General features: G+C 39.3%; 1 protein-coding gene across 1 annotated transcript in view; it reads left to right on the forward strand.

Annotated features, from left to right (window-relative positions):
• Positions 1-151: 151 nt before the first annotated feature.
• Positions 152-17,022, forward strand: part of tent4b (terminal nucleotidyltransferase 4B) — an 84,938-nt gene continuing 68,067 nt past the window's right edge. The window contains exon 1 of the mRNA XM_061876914.1: positions 152-972. Within this exon, the coding sequence (XP_061732898.1) occupies positions 509-972 (464 nt within the window). The 5' untranslated portion in view covers positions 152-508. The remainder of the gene's footprint in view (positions 973-17,022) is intronic.

Genomic DNA, 17,022 nt, shown 5'->3' on the forward strand with positions numbered 1-17,022 from the left:
AAGAATCGATTCGTATTCGAAACACCCCCCTAATTGTTACGTAACTCGCTAACGAGGATTTAAAAAAAAACAAAAAAACACGGGTGTCTGTTACGTAAAACACGTACGCAGTCCCTATTCGCTATTCGTTCCGCGCCTGCGCAGCTGCTGCATGTGCGCTCCGCCATTGAGCTGTCTTCCATCTGGAGGAAAAGGGGCAGAGACGCCGCTCTTCGACGCCCGCTCAGACGTGTGTTTCTCCGGGTGGGACTGCTGCTGCTCACCGCCGCTTTGACCGGAGCGACGACTGGAATACTTTTTGACGAACACTCTTCGGAGCATCTTCCGCGTTCGCCCGCGGAGTGTCGTAACGACAAAAAGAAAGATTTTTTTTTTTTTTTTTTAAGTCGGTGAATTAACGGTGGGAGCCGAGATAGCTTGGCGGCTAAGCTAGGCTAAGCTAGCTAGCCGAGCCGTGCTAGGGGGCGAGGAGGGGAGGGAGAGAGAGCCGCTCGCCTACTCCCGTTTGATGGATCCGAGAATCGCCTGGTTCCAACCAGAGCAACGCGGACCCGCTAATAACCTGTGGATGCAAATTTGGGAGACGACGCAAGGGCTCGGCTATTTGCATGTCAACAACCGCACCGGCCGGATCAGCAGCCTGAAAGCAGCGAGCCTCAACGGGGCGTCCAGAGCCGCCCTCGCCCGAGCGGAGGGCACCGCGCCGCCGGAGTCGAACGCCGGGATGTCGAGCCCCGCCGGGGACGGGGAGTTCATGGTGCAGCGGGACTTTTTGCCACTGGAGAGCATCGGCAACCACAACCACCGACAGGCCAGTGTGGGGACGGACGGGCACCCCAACAAAAGGAAACGGGTCAACAAGGCGAGCACTTTCGGATTCAATTCCAGCCTCCAGAACACCAACACGGAGGGCCGTGGCTATTACACGGGCACGCCGTGGAAAACCCGGAATTACTCTGAAGGAATCGTGGGGTAAGAGGAAGTTTGTTTTCTAATAAGCGCACATGATTCATAAAATTAGATTTTTTTTTTGAAAATGTGACATGCAGCTTGTGCTACTGCGACTACTAAACCCCGCCCACACGCGCCGTGACGCAAGCTGTCGTTCGTGTCACGTGATCCGCCCACATTGTACACACAGCACGTGTGTGGACCGACAGTCCCACAGGACAGTGGTTCTCAACCCTTTTTCAATTAACATTTTTTTTTTATTCAAGTACCCCCTAATCAGAGCTAAGCATTTTTGGTTGAAAAAAAGAGATAAAGAAGTAAAATACAGCATTATTACCTACTCAGTGGCCTAGTGGTTAGAGCAGGGGTCACCAACCTTTTTGAAACCAAGAACTACTTCTTGGGTACTGATTAATGCGAAGGGCTACCAGTTTGATACACACTTAAATAAATTGGCAGAAATAGCCAATTTGCTCAATTTACCTTTAGAAATAAAGCTATATATATAAAAAAATGGGTATTTCATTCCAATGTACATTTTTTCCTTTTACGGAAGGTTTTTTGCAGAGAATAAATGATGAAAAAAACACTTAATTGAATGTTTTAAAAGAGGAGAAAACAGGGGGATAAAACGAAAATAAAATTTTGATTCATAGTTTATCTTCAATTTCAACTCTTTAAAATTCAAAATTCAACCGAAAAAAAGAAGAGAAAAACTAGCTAATTCAAATCTTTTTGAAAAAATTTAAAATATAATTCATGGAACATCATTAGTAATTTGTCCTGATTAAGATTCATTTTAGAATTTTGATGACATGTTTTAAATAGGTTAAAATCCAATCCAAGCTTTGTTAGAATTTATAACAAACTGGACCAAACTATATTTCTAACAAAGACAAATCATTATTTCTTCTAGATTTTCCCGAACAAAAATTTTAAAAGAAATTCAAAAGACTTTGAAATAAGATTTAAATTTGATTCTCCAGATTTTCTAGATTTGCCAGAATATTTTTGGGGAATTTTAATCATAAGTTTGAAGAAATATTTCACAAATATTCTTTGTCGAAAAAACACAAGTTAAAATGAACAATTAAATTAAAATTTATTTATTATTCTTTACTATAAAAAAAATAAATGTACTTGAACATTGATTTAAATTGTCAGGAAAGAAGAGGAAGGAATTTAAAAGGTAAAAAGGTATATGTGTTTAAAAATCCTGCAATCATTTTTAAGGATGTATTTTTTCTATAAAGTTGTCTTTCTGAAAGTTATAAGAAGCAAAGTAAAAAAATAAATTAATTTATTTAAACAAGTGAAGACCAAGTCTTTAAAATATTTTCTTGGATTTTCAAATTCCATTTGAGTTTTGTCCCTCTCAGAATTAAAAATGTCAAGCAAAGCCAGACCAGCTTGCTACTAAATAAATCCAATTAAAAAAAAATAGAGGCAGCTCACTGCTAAGTGCTGCTATTTGAGCTATTTTTAGAACATGCCAGCGGGCTACTCATCTGATCCTTACGGGCTACCTGGTGCCCGCGGGCACCTCGTTGGTGACCCCTGGGTTAGAGTGTCCGCCTTGAGATCGGTAGGTTATGAGTTCGAACCCCGGTCGAGTCATACCAAAGACTAGAAAAAAAATGGGACCCATTGCCTCCCTGCTTGGCACTCAGCATCAAGGGTTGGAATTGGGGGTTAAACCACCATAAATGATAACCGGGCGCGGCACCGCTGCTGCCCACTGCTCCCCTCACTTCCCAGGGGGTGATCAAGGGGATGGGTCAAATGCAGAGGACGAATTTCACCATATTGTAAGAATTTCACCCATCTCGCGCACTTTGCAAATTATACGTCATTTCCATTGTGAGCAAGCAATTTGCATATCGCAAGATGAGATTTAAGACGAGACTTTGTGGATTGTTTAGTCCAGGGGTGCCCACACTTTTTCTGCAGGCGAGCTACTTTTCAATTGACCAACTCGAGGGGATTTACCTCATTTATATATATCATTTATATTTATTTATTTATGAAAGAGACATTTTTGTAAACAAGTTAAATGTGTTTAATGATAATACAAGCATGTGTAACACATATAGATGTCTTTCTTTCACAAAGACAAGAATATAAGTTGGTGTATTACCTGATTCTGATGACTTGCATTGATTGGAATCAGACAGTAATGATGATAACGCCCACATTTTCAAATGGAGGAGAAAAAAAGTTGTCCTTTCTGTACAATACCACATGAGAGTGGTTGGTTTTTGGCATCTAATTCATCCAGCTTCCATACACTTTACAAGAAAAATATTGGCGGCAAATTCCGTAGCTTGCTTGATTGACAATCACAGCACCCGAGGGTCTTGTGAGATGACGCTGGCTGCTGCCAGTTCATTATTATGAAAAAATGACATAGAGGAAGGCGAGAAACACTTTTTATTTCAACAGACTTTCGCGCCGTCCCTTCCATCAAAACTCTAAAGGCCGACTGCACATTTCCTATCTTCACAATAAAAGCCCTGCTTCATGCTGCCTGCGCTAACAAAATAAGAGTCTCGGAAAGCTGGCGTGCACAAGTGATGTGCACGCCAGCTTTCTGAGGGATCGCTTGTGCACGCCAGTTTTCCGAGACTCTGTATTTAGTTAGCGCAGGCAGCATGAAGCAGGGCTTTTATTGTGAAGATAGGAAATATGCAGTCGGCCTTTAGAGTTTTGACGGAAGGTACGGCGCGAGAGTCTGTTGAAATAAAAAGTGTTTCTCGCCTTCCTCTCGGTCATATTTTCATAATAATGATCTTGCAGCAGCCAGCGTCATCTCACAAGACCCTCCGGTACCGTGAATGTCATTTAAGTGACGTCTTGGTGAAGATTGATGATCACTAATTTTTAGGTCTATTTTTTTTAAAAGCCTGGCTGGAGATCGACTGACACACCCCCCGCGGTCGACTGGTAGCTCGCGATCGACGTAATGGGCACCCCTGGTTTAGTCAGTAACCCTACATTATTATGTTTTATAAATAGTAAACCAAGTTGTGGTAGTAGTTTCGTCGTGGATGTACACTGTATTGTGGTTAGGGTAAGGGTTAGACTGATTTGAGGGCAATACTCAGTTATATTGTCCCGATTACAAATGAATAGATTTACATAAGTATTTAATAAATTATTTTGACACCAAAAACATGTATTTGCGCCCATTGATTTGTAAAATGTGCACCACACATTATTCAAATATATACCTGGAAGCAATTTGCAAAAAGATTGCGCATTATACAAATTTGCTCACATTGGTATTGGGCCTACAACAACCACACTTAGTGTGTGTGTGTGTGACAATCATTGGTACTTTAACTTAACTTATGTCATCAGTTTCTGATTTATTAAATTGTATAACAGTGCAAAATATTGCTCATTTTGTAGTGTTTTTTCCTGAACTATTTGGAGAAAATATATATAAAATAACTAAAAACTTGTTGAAAATTAAACAAGTGATTCAATTATAAATAAGGATTTCTACACAGTAATGCGGATGTTGCACCGATCTGTTGTGGTGAATAAGGAGCTGAGCCGGAAGGCAAAGCTCTCAATTTACCGGTCGATCCACGTTCCCATCCTCACCTATGGTCATGAGCTTTGGGTCATGACCGAAAGGATAAGATCACGGGTACAGGCGGCCGAAATGAGTTTCCTCCGCAGGGTGGCGGGGCTCTCCCTTAGAGATAAGGTGAGAAGCTCTGTCATCCGAGAGGAACTCAAAGTAAAGCCGCTGCTCCTCCACATCGAGAGGAGCCAGATGAGGTGATTCGGGCATCTGGTCGGGATGCCACCCGAACGCCTCCCGAGGGAGGTGTTTAGGGCACATCCAACCAATAGGAGGCCACGGAGAAGACCCAGGACACGTTGGGAAGACTATGTCGCCCGGCTGGCCTCGGGATCCCCCGGGAAGAGCTAGACGAAGTGGCTGGGGAGAGGGAAGTCTGGGCTTCCCTGCTTAGGCTGCTGCTCCTGCGACCCGACCTCGGATAAGTGGAAGTAGATGGATGGATGGATGGATGGATGGATGGATTTCTACACATACTGTAGAAGTAATCATCAACTTAAAGTGCCCTCTTTGGGGATTGTAATAGAGATCCATCTGGATTCATGATTTTTATTCTAAACATTTCTTCACAAAAAAAAGAAATCTTTAACATCAATATTTATGGAACATGTCCACAAAATATCTAGCTGTCAACACTGAATATTGTTGCATTTCTTTTCACAGTTTATGAACCTACATTCATATTTTGTTGAAGTATTATTCAATAAATATATTTATAAAGGATTTTTGAATTGTTGCTATTTTTAGAATATTTAAAAAAAAATCTCAATTACCCCTTGGCATACCTTCAAGTACCCCCAGGGGTACGCGTACCCCCATTTGAGAACCACTGCCACAGGGCACATGCGTGGAGAAGTTGAGTGAAGTAGAAACTGTCGGTGGATTAGGCAGAAGCTTGAGAAAAATGAACATTCTTCGTGTGGGGCGGTATAGCTCGGTCGGCCCGTGCCAGCAACTTGAGGGTTCCAGGTTCGATCCCCGCTTCCGCCACCCTAGTCGCTGCCATTGTGTCCTTGGGCAAGTCACTTTACCCACCTGCTCCCAGTGCCACCCACACGGGTTTAAATGTAACGTAGATAATAGGTTTCACTATGTAAATAGTTGTACTTGCATAGCGCTTTTCTACCTTCAACGTACGCAAAGCGCTTTGACACTATTTCCACATTCACCCATTCACACACACACATTCACACACTGTGGCGGGAGCTGCCATGCAAGGCCCTAACCATGACTTATTGGGGGACGTGACCAGGTTGGTAGAAGGGGGGGGGGTTGAACCAGGAACCCTCAGGCTGCTGGCACGGCCACTCTCCCAACCGCACCACCCCGTCCCTGTAAAAGAACAGAATAGAATAGAAAGTACTTTATTGATCCCTGGGGGAAATTCAGCGCCACAGTTTGCTCAAGCAAAAGCGCGATATAAATATTATTCACTTCCTCGTTCTGAGGTTGCGATTGCGCTATTCTTTTTCTCCCCCAATAAATTCCAAACAAAAAGCAGGATTGCTATGACAATAAAGACGCGTCATTGTGTTTCCAGAGAATAGAAACTTCTAATATAAACCCCGTTTCCACATGAGTTGGGAATTGATTGATTGATTGATACTTTTATTATTAGATTGCACAGTACAGTACATATTCCGTACAATTGACCACTAAATGGTAACACCCGAATAAGTTTTTCAACTTGTTTAAGTCGGGGTCCACGTTAATCAATTCATGGAAATTGTCTGAGATGTAAATATAAACAGAATACAATGATTCGCAAATCCTTTTCAACTCATTTTCCATTGAATGGACTACAAAGACAAGATATTTGATGTTCAAACTTATAAACTTTATTTTTTTTTCCAAATAATAATTAACTTAGAATTTCATGGCTGGAACACGTGCCAAAGTAGTTGGGATAGGACATGTTCACCACTGTGTTATATCACCTTTTCTTTTAACAACACTCAATAAACATTTGGGAACTGAGGAAACTAATTGTTGAAGCTTTGAAAGTGGAATTCTTTCCCATTCTTGTTTTATGTAGAGCTTCAGTTGTTCAACAGTCCGGGGTCTTCGCTGTCGTATTTTACGCTTCATATTGCGCCACACATTTTCGATGGGAGACAGGTCTGGACTGCAAGCGGGCCAGGAAAGTACCTGCACTCTTTTTTTACGAAGCCACGCTGTTGTAACACTTGTCTTGCTGAATTAAGCAGGGGCGTGCATGATAACGTTGCTTGGATGACAACATATGTTGCTACAAAACCTGTATGTACCTTTCAGCATTAATGGTGCCTTCACAGATGTGTAAGTTACCCTTGCCTTGGGCACTAATACACCCCCATACCATCACAGATGCTGGCTTTTGAACTTTGCGCCTATAACAATACGAATGGTTATTATCCTCTTTGTTCTGGAGGACACCACATCCTCTGTTTCCAAATATAATTTGAAATGTGGACTCATCAGACCACAGAACACCTTTCCACTTTGCATCAGTCCATCTTAGGTGAGCTCTGGCCCAGCCAAGCCGGCGGCGTTTCAGGATATTGTTGATAAATAAATGGGTTGTACTTGTATAGCGCTTTTCTACCTTCAAGGTACTCAAAGCGCTTTGACACTACTTCCACATTTACCCATTCACACACACATTCACACACTGATGGAAGGAGCTGCCATGCAAGGCGCCAACCAGCACCCATCAGGAGCAAGGGTGAAGTGTCTTGCTCAGGACACAACGGACGTGATGAGGTTGGTACTAGGTGGGAATTGAACCAGGGACCCTCGGGTTGCGCACGGCCACTCTCCCACTGCGCCACGCCGTCCCTATGGGTTTGGCTTTGCATAGTAGAGTTTTAACTTGCACTTACAGATGCAGCGACCAACTGTAGTTACTGACAGTGGTTTTATGAAGTGTTCCTGAGCCCATGTGGTGATTTCCTTTACGCACTGATGTCGATTTTTAATGCCGTACCGCCTGAAAGATCAAAATTCCGTAACTATCATCGCTTACGTGCAGTGATTTCTCCAGATTCTCTGAACTTTTTGATAATTTTACGGACAGTAGATGGTAAAGTCCCTAAATTCCTTGCAATAGCTCGTTGAGAAATGTTGTTCTAAAACTGTTCAACAATTTGCTTACAAAGTGGTGACCCTCACCCCATCCTTGTTTGTGAATTACTTAGCATTTCATGGAAGCTGCTTTTATACCCAATCATGGCACCCAACTGTTCCCAATTAGCCTGCACACCTGTGGGATGTTCCGGTAGGCCTTTTAAAAATTGGGTTTCACTATGTAAAAGCGCTTTTACTCACTAGAGAAAAGCTCTATTATGATATAATTCACTTCACTTCACTACAGGAAAACACCAACAAAAGAGGAAAAGCCACCCAAAATAGGAGCGCAAGACAAGAACTAAAACACAGGAAAACAGCAAAAAACTCAAAATAAGTAACAGCGTGATGTGACAGACCGTGACAGTACACCTATTTTGACACAAGAGTTATAGTGATGCACGCTTGGTTATGGTTTAAATTCATATTCAACACTTGCAGGAACGACTTTTTCATTGTCAATATTGGCTGCTCAGTTACATTTTTCAATGATGTCTGCTGGTCATGTGCCTCGGGATTTTTTCAATGAATAAAATGTGCCTTGGCTCAGAAAAGGTTAAAGAACACTGCTGTATAACATGAGTGCTCATGATTCATAAAATGTGACATGCAGCCTCTGCTACTGGGACTACTAAACCCCGCCCACCTGAGTCGTGACGCACGCATGGTTCATGTCACTTGATCCGCCCACATTGTACACACAGCACGTGTGGACCAACAACCCCATAGGACACATGCGTGGAAGTCAAGTGAAGTTCACCCAGGCCAGAAACTTTAGGTGGATCAGACGGGGTTGTCGCGGCTGTTTGAGAAAAATGGAGAACATTCTTCCTCGTTTTGGGGTTACGACTGCGCTTTTCTTTTTTTTCCCCATAAAAACTGCTATGACAATAGAGACGTGTCATTGGGTTTAGACTTAGACTTCTTCCTTTTATTGTCCTTCAAATTTGAACTTAACAGTACAGATGAGAATGAAATTTCATTGCATTAGCTCGTTGTACTGCAGGATAAAAGAGCAATAATGTGCAGATATAAATACATTGATTATTGTACAGATAAATATATTGCACTTTTGCATATGCATCAACATTTATGGGTGTAAGTTATATTGTTTTTATATTCCAGCGAGGTAATCCATTTTATGATGCGTTCAAGAGTCTTATGGCCTGAGGGAAGAAGCTGCTACAGAACCTGAAGGTTCTGCTACGGAGGCTGCGGAACCTCTTTCTAGAGTCCAGCAGTGAAAACAGTTCTTGTTGTGGGGTGCAGATTTTCTGAGCCCTGGTCAGGCAGTGGCTTTTTGCGATTTCCTGGATAGGAGAATAGGTCCTGATGATCTTTTCCAGAGAATAGAAACATCTAATAGTACATGTAAACATGAAAATATTTGTAGTTTGGAGAAAAAAAGTTTCATGTTGTAAAAGACACAAAATGGACTTGTGTTCAGTCAGGAGTTTGATTGCTTTCAACCAGAAGTAAACACTTTTTGTGTGATAAGTCCACACTCAATAATGAAAGTGTGCACTGACAAAGATGGTCATGTATATTATTGTTGAATTTATTTGTACGAAAATTATGGCATTAAAAAGCATTAACTACGACCTCTAGAGGCATGAAAAAATATCACTTTAAGATGTTCAATATTTGATGAAGTTCATTTTTGGAAAAGAGATTGAAAGTCCTTTTTTGTTTTTATTTCATTTTTTTGCCTATTTAAACGATTTGTAGTCGGACATGGACAATACATTTGCAATAAAAAAGCATAAAATTACATTTGTTGATACCTGCAGAAACTTTGTGTGATTACCAATATTTAGGAGTGTTTAAAGTTTTGTAGTGACATTATTAACTACATCAATATGTGGGAAGGGAAAACCAGTGATGTCAGATTTGTTTACACCAGGGGTCACCAACGCGGTGCCCGTGGGCACCAGGTAGCCCGTAAGGACCAGATGAGTAGCCCGCTGGCCTGTTCTAAAAATAGCTCAAATAGCAGCACTTACCAGTGAGCTGCCTCTATTTGTTAAAATTGTATTTATTTACTAGCAATCTGGTCTGGCTTTGCTCGACATTTTTAATTCTAAGAGAGACAAAACTCAAATAGAATTTGAAAATCCAAGAAAATATTTTAAAGACTTTGTCTTCACTTGTTTAAATAAATTCATTTATTTTTTTACTTTGCTTTTTATAACTTTCAGAAAGACAATTTTAGAGAAAAAATACGACCTTAAAAATGATTTTAGGATTTTTAAACTCATAACTTTTTTCCTCTTAAATTCCTTCCTCTTCAATGTTAAAGTAATTTTTTGTTGTTGTTGTAAAGAATAATACATGAATTTTAATTTAGTTCTTCATTTTAGCTTCTGTTTTTTCGACGAAGAAAATTTGTGAAATATTTTTTCAAACTTATGATTAAAATAAAATAAAAATATTCTGGAAAATCTAGAAAATCTGTAGAATCAAATTTAAGTCTTTTGAGTTTTATTGAAATTTTTTGTTCTGGAAAATCTAGAATAAATAATGATTTGTCTTTGTTAGAAATATAGCCTGGTCCAATTTGTTATATATTCTAACAAAGTGCAGATTGGATTTTAACCTATTTAAAATATGTCATGAAAATTCTAAAATTAATCTTAATCAGGAAAAATTACGAAAGATGTTCCATAAATTCTTTTTTTAATTTTTTCAAAAAGATTCGAATTAGCTAGTTTTTCTGTTCTTTTTTTCGGTTGAATTTTGAATTTTAAAGAGTCGAAATTGAAGATAAACTATGTTTCAATTTTTTTTGATTTTTTTTTGCGTGTTTTCTCCTCTTTTAAACTGTTCAATTAAGTGTTTTTTTCATCATTTATTCCCTACAAAAAACCTTCCGTGAAAGGAAAAAAAATGTACGACGGAATGATAGACAGAAATACCCTTTTTTATATATATATATATATATATATATATATATATATATATATATATATACTGTGTATATATATTTATTTATTTATTAATGGTGAATTGAGCAAATTGGCTATTTCTGGCAATTTATTTGTGTATCAAACTGGTAGCCCTTCGCATTAATCAGTACCCAAGAAGTAGCTCTTGGTTTCAAAAAGGTTGGTGACCCCTGGTTTACACTATGATAAGTTTCTATTCTCTGGAAACCCAATTGGTTTCCTTGCACTGATTTTTAAGAAACTTCTCTACTTACATGTGAGGGCAAAACAGCTATGCCTTGTTTTTTAAATGGTTTGTGTGGCTAATGAATTTCTGCGTGGTAAAAATGATTGATTATGAATCAAATATTTTCATAACTAGAGCTTATAGCCTTCTAAATATGTTTGTCAGCATTATGAGAGGCCTATCCACAACACCCCTTAGTACAGGGGTAGGGAACCTATGGCTCTAAAGCCAGATGTGGCTTTTTTAAAGACTGCACCTGGCTCTCAGATAAATCTTAGCTGACATTGCTTATCACGATAAGTAATGAATAATTCTGCTGGTAATCACAGTGTCAAAAATAATGTTAAAAATATAAAACCTTCTCATGCATTTTAATCCATCCATCCGGTGTCTACCGCACCTGTTCAAGAAGTCGCATTAATGGTAAGAAGTATTTTATTTATTGTTGGTTAACTTCAGAATAACAATGTTATTAAAAAGAATAAGAGACTTATTATACTGTAAAAATGTTGGTCTTACTTAAAAATGCACGCATTTAGTTGTATTCAGTCTTTAAAAAAAATATTATATGGCTCTCACGGAAATACTTTAAAATATTTGGCTTGTACGGCTCTCTCAGCCAAAAAGGTTCCCGACCTCTGCTTTAGTAGGTATGTGTTTTAAGTTTAAAATAATAATTGAATTACATAAAACCCGTATTATTGGGGCAGATCTTGTAAAGGCGATTCCAGTGATACATATATAATTTCCTTGTGAAAAATATTAAGAAAATGATGGACTTCCAAAACCGGCAAAAATGCAATATTTTATGGTCAACTTCTTAGTACAAATTCACGCTGTCAATCGTGAAACGCTCTGAATGACCACTGCGGAGATCCAGTCAACGGCGAATACACACATACCCGTTTTCAGTCACATTAGCAGTGTAATGATAAACAGTATACTGATAAACCACGGTAAAACTTCCCACGGTTAGTATTACTGTTTTAAGTTAAAATTATTGGAAAATCCTGACTGTTATTACTTTGATAAACTCACAGACCAATGAGCATGCTCATTTTCCGGAGAAGCCAGCTCGCGCTAGCTAGCGCTACTGCTAACATGAATACAAGAGACATTAAGGTCTTTCACCATTAAAAAACTACGTTCCCCGATCTAAACTTGTATAAACACATGACTCTGAGTGACTAAGATGTTAAATTGTGCCCATTAAACCTGCAGAATGTGCTCTCTAAGACAGAGGGATCCATCTACACTTAAAGAAATAGGAAATGGAACTTGCGCGAACATGAGGTTCCTAACACATATTTTTACTGTATCATGAAAAATACAATAAAACTTTTACAAACTAAAACGGAAAAAGATAAACATATTTAAATACTCCAAAAATATGTCCGTAAAGTAGCCATTAATGTGAATATATAACATATTTCTTTGACAGGTAGTTATATTGTGTTGGTATTTATTTATTGTATTTGTTTTTTTAAACTTGGTTGTGTGTTTAAGCACTTTTTGAGCACATTCAACAATGTTGCTGTTTTAATCCAAAATACTAATGATGACTAAGGCAGAGCCAATCAGTGTTTTTGATACTGATTGGTGTCCTCTGGTGGACAGTACTATTGTAGTATTTATATTTTTATTTTAGTTATTAGCCTTGTTTATGTTCTGAAAATGCTTTATTAAGAAACAAAAAATTGCAGGATGTCATGCTTTACAAAAATAAAATATAAAAAAAATTGGGACGTGATAAAGCTGCAATATTTGAAGCGCGGGTAATATTGGTACATGGTAATTGGGATCTGTTATATATTGTATATATTATATAAAAATATAATCCCTCCATCCATTTTTTACTGCTTGTCCTGTAATATATCAGTATATATTAAATACTGTATATATACTTGGGGTGTAACGGTACATGTATTTGTATTGAACCGTTTCGGTACGGGGATTTAGGTTCGGTGCGGAGGTGTACCGAACGAGTTTCCACACGAACATATGAAGTAGCCGCCTGAGCTAAAGTCTTAATAAGCTGCTCTGCTTTCTGCCTCTGTCTCCTCCTTCACAGCACCCAGCGTTGTCCCACCCACACAACCATCTGATTGGTTTTATATATATATATAGCGGTAACAGCCAATCAGCAGTGCGTATTCAGAGCGGTAACAACCAATCAGCAGTGCGTATTCAGAGCGCATGTAGTCAGCGCTTCAGCATCGAGCGGATAAATGTTTAGCAGGTGAGCATAAGGCAGCGTACTCTCTCCAAATTATACTAAACACTTCCAAGTCAACTACTAGTAACATCACTACGAGCCCGTTGACCTTCTAGGAACAAACTGCAGCTCAGCTCGCTTGCAGTTCTGGCTTGAGGTGAAGGCTAATTAGCTTTTAGCGTAACATTAGCTCATTGTGTGTGTGTGCGTGTGTGCGTGTGTGTGTGTGCGTGCGTGCGTGCGTGCGTGCGTGCGTGCGTGCGTGCGTGCGTGTTACGGACAGTGTTGATTGAGCTGTGTTGAAGCAGGAAAAAATGACATGATGTTAAATGAAGAGTTCTGTCTCTAATAGTTGATATAATAATGTAAGTGCATCATTAAGCCTACATGAACTCCATGGAGTTCAGGGATGAATAGTCTCTCCTTTTGCTATTGTACTATTTTTTAAGCTATAGTTAAATTAATCATTAGTAATGTAGCATCCTAGTTTTGAGTGGCGGGGTCCCTGCTATCACATGTTGATACAAATGTAACATTTACATAATAAAAATTAACTACATGCTTCCCAAATGCTGTAATAAATTAAGCATGATGAGTTGACTTTAAACTATTTAACGTTGCACTTTTTATATGTAGAAGAAAGGTTTTGTTCTTTTATTTAATCAAGGCAACAACTTGAGGCAGTTTTAATGTGGATTAATGTGGGCAGAATTATTATAGTGTTCCCAATGTTAAAAGGATGAAGCCATCGTTTACAAATTCAGTGAATAAATAACCCAAAAATGAACCGAACCGTGACCTCTAAACCGAGGTACGTACCGAACCGAAATTTTTCCGTACCGTTACACCCTTATTATATACTGTGTAAATATTACATGTATGTTGTATTTTATATTGCTACTATGGTGCATTTTTAGTCTACTTTATATCTGCATTATCTTTTCCATCCTTTGTAACTGAGCTACTGTGTGGAACAATTTCCCTTGTGGATCAGTAAGTCTAAGTTTTGCAAAGGACAACTGTACTCATACTTTTGACCAAAGTTGTGAGAATGTAAACATCAGTGCTTTATGGTAATGATTGTTTTATTGGTATATTATGAGGGGGGTATTTCAATGCTGAGAAATGTGGAAGACAAGCCCCAACATAAATGTGTGTGCAGCTCTGGAGTCTACGGCTCATCCTCATTTATAGTAATATGGAGGCTCTCTGTTTGCAAGAGGACATTCCTCAGTGATTAGCTCTGTTTAATACCACACTCGTCACCTCTGAAGGCCTCTCTGTATTCACTAGGACCTGCTGCTTGACTCCTCTAGCACCAAGGGAGAGGGTGTCTCGTCTCCAGTGGGTATAAATTGTGCCTTTTTGTGGTATGAAGACAGTTATTAGCCTTTTCCCTTAATAAAAACCACTGCAGGAGATGGAGAATTATTTAGTGTTTGGTTCATGTTAAAGGTCCCCTGTAATGCAAAAAATGACTTCTTAATGATTCGCTGAAATTAATGTGTCCCTAGAATCCCGTTTACGTGCACTAAACGTGAGAAAATTCGATCTCCCACACATGTTGACCCACTTTTCAGAGAAGAGGCGCTCATACGCTTTTTATGGACATTACCTACCACCTATGACCCACTCCTCGATAGATAGGCCCATTCCACTTACCACTAAAATAAAGTATGCTTTGCAACACATCCTAAAATGAAGCTCTGTCTATGTCAGTCAGCTCCAAATATAGGAGCTGTAAATGTAATAGTTTTTTTTTAGTGAGAGTGCTAACCTAGCATGATGTTGCGGTTTGATTAAAAAGCACTTTACATTGAGTAACCAACTGCAAAGTGCTACAGTGTATTAAAATAAATAAAAGTAAAAACTAGAACAGCCTAATAGCTAAAACTAGTAGGCATATATCTTAAAAAAAAGGCTTTTTTAAAAATAGGGGTTTTTAAGCCTTTATTAAAAGCATCTACCGTCTGTGGTGACCTCAGGTGGTCAGGGAGAGCGTTCCACAGACTGGGAGCGGCGGAGCAGAAAGCCCGGTCTCTGATTGTTCGTAGCTTTGTCATCGGAGGTTGGAGGATGTTGGCCTGTCCGGAGCGGAGGTTTTGTGTGGAGGATTTGGGGGTAAGTAGTTCTTTGAGGTAGAGGGGGGCATTTCCATGGAGTCACTGGTGGGTTAGTAGGGAGACTTTGTATTCAATCCTGAGTGGAACAGGTAGTCAGTGAAGGGATTTGAGAATTGGTGTGATACGGTCATATTTACGCAATCTCATCAGGATACTGGCAGGGTTTTGGGTAAGGATGTAACAATATAGAAATGTCATATTGCAGTTATAATTTTTATTGTTGTATTGTTAAAAGTGCTAAAAAGTACTTATACAAACACTGAACTATTTTGACCAAGTTTTTTTTTAATAATAAAAAAAAATAATAAACCCCACTATTTTGCATGTAGTTTTTTTGTGCTTCACTGATCGTGTTTTAATCTTGGTGTTTTATCTGTTTAAACGGCTAAGCTTTTATTTTTTTAAATACTGGTTTCTACTGTAGCACTTGAAGACTTATTTAAATGAAAAGTGCGTAACAAAGCAAAATTATTATTATTATTATTTATTATTTGGCATTCTACTCTTTTTAGCGGTTTTTGAACACACATTTGTCACTATTTCAATGGGCAAGATCGAATAACTTAGTTGCTCAAACAGAAATATGTTTATATTAGACATACTGGGGTGTAACGGAACACAAATTTTTCGGTTCGGTACGTACCTCGGTTTAGAGGTCACGGTTCGGTTCATTTTCGGTACAGTAAGAAAACAACGAAATTTAAATTTTTGGGTTATTTATTTACCAAATTTGTCCTAGTGTGTGAATGTGAGTGTGAATGTTGTCTGTCTATCTGTGTTAGCCCTGCGATGAGGTGGCGACTTGTCCAGGGTGTACACTGCCTTCCGCCCGATTGTAGCTGAGATAGGCGCCAGCGCCCCCCGCGACCCCGAAAGGGAATAAGCGGTAGAAATGGATGGATGGATGGTAAACAATGGCATAACATACATATACACACATGGTCCATTGCCAGGGTTTATGTGGTCAACATATATAAAATAAAAACTAAATAAGATAAGGCTCATAATGGTTTCTTAACAAAACCTTTCTACATATAAAGTGCTTTTTTTGGTTGATACTGCCTATGTTAGCCTGGCTAACTTGGCAATAAGAGTGGGCTCATTGTTCTTCCACCATAGAAGTGGGTCAAAATCTAGTTTTTAATGCAATACAGCAACCCCCCGCCACCCCGGACGGGACAAGCGGTAGAAATGGATGGATGGATGGATTGATGGATGGTCTTAAATCTGCTGCTATAAAAAACAGTTGTTATTGCTTCAGCCCTGCCTGACTCGCCGAGGAGAGGCTGCTTGAATGCGGTGGTAACGCTTCAAAGGGGTTAGCATGTTTGACGTGTTGGCAGAAGCGTACCCTACTGCTGTTTAACAATGTCGGCATGTATCGCACCCCGCAGCCAAAGTGTTCCCAAACGGGAGATGTTAAGGAGGCCGGAGGGTCTTCCAGCTCCGGCTTTTACTTGTTGTCCTAGCCCAGTCGCTGCTAGCATGCCGTTTGTTGTGCTTTGCTCTGCATTGTTTACACAACGTGCAGTGAGCTACCTAATATGTCCATGTGGAAACTCGTTCGGTACACCTCTGAACCGAACCGAAACTCCCGTACCGAAACGGTTCAATACAAATACACGTACCGTTACACCCCTTATAAGACTAGATTTGTGTGTGTCGTTGCTTAATGGAGAAAGACGTTGATCTATTTTGTTTTCATGTTAGCATTTAAGGTAGCCATCTGGTACCAGTCAGTCCCTGAGTTTATTAAAATGTATTTATCAATCACAGTTTTTCAAAAATTGTCATTTATAATGGTTAAAATACTAACCGTCAGGAGTCTTACCGTGATTATCATTATTACAGTTTATAGTTGCATC

The sequence above is a fragment of the Nerophis ophidion genome, linkage group LG02 (genome assembly GCF_033978795.1).
Source record: "Nerophis ophidion isolate RoL-2023_Sa linkage group LG02, RoL_Noph_v1.0, whole genome shotgun sequence".
Taxonomy (NCBI): Eukaryota; Metazoa; Chordata; class Actinopteri; order Syngnathiformes; family Syngnathidae; genus Nerophis; species Nerophis ophidion.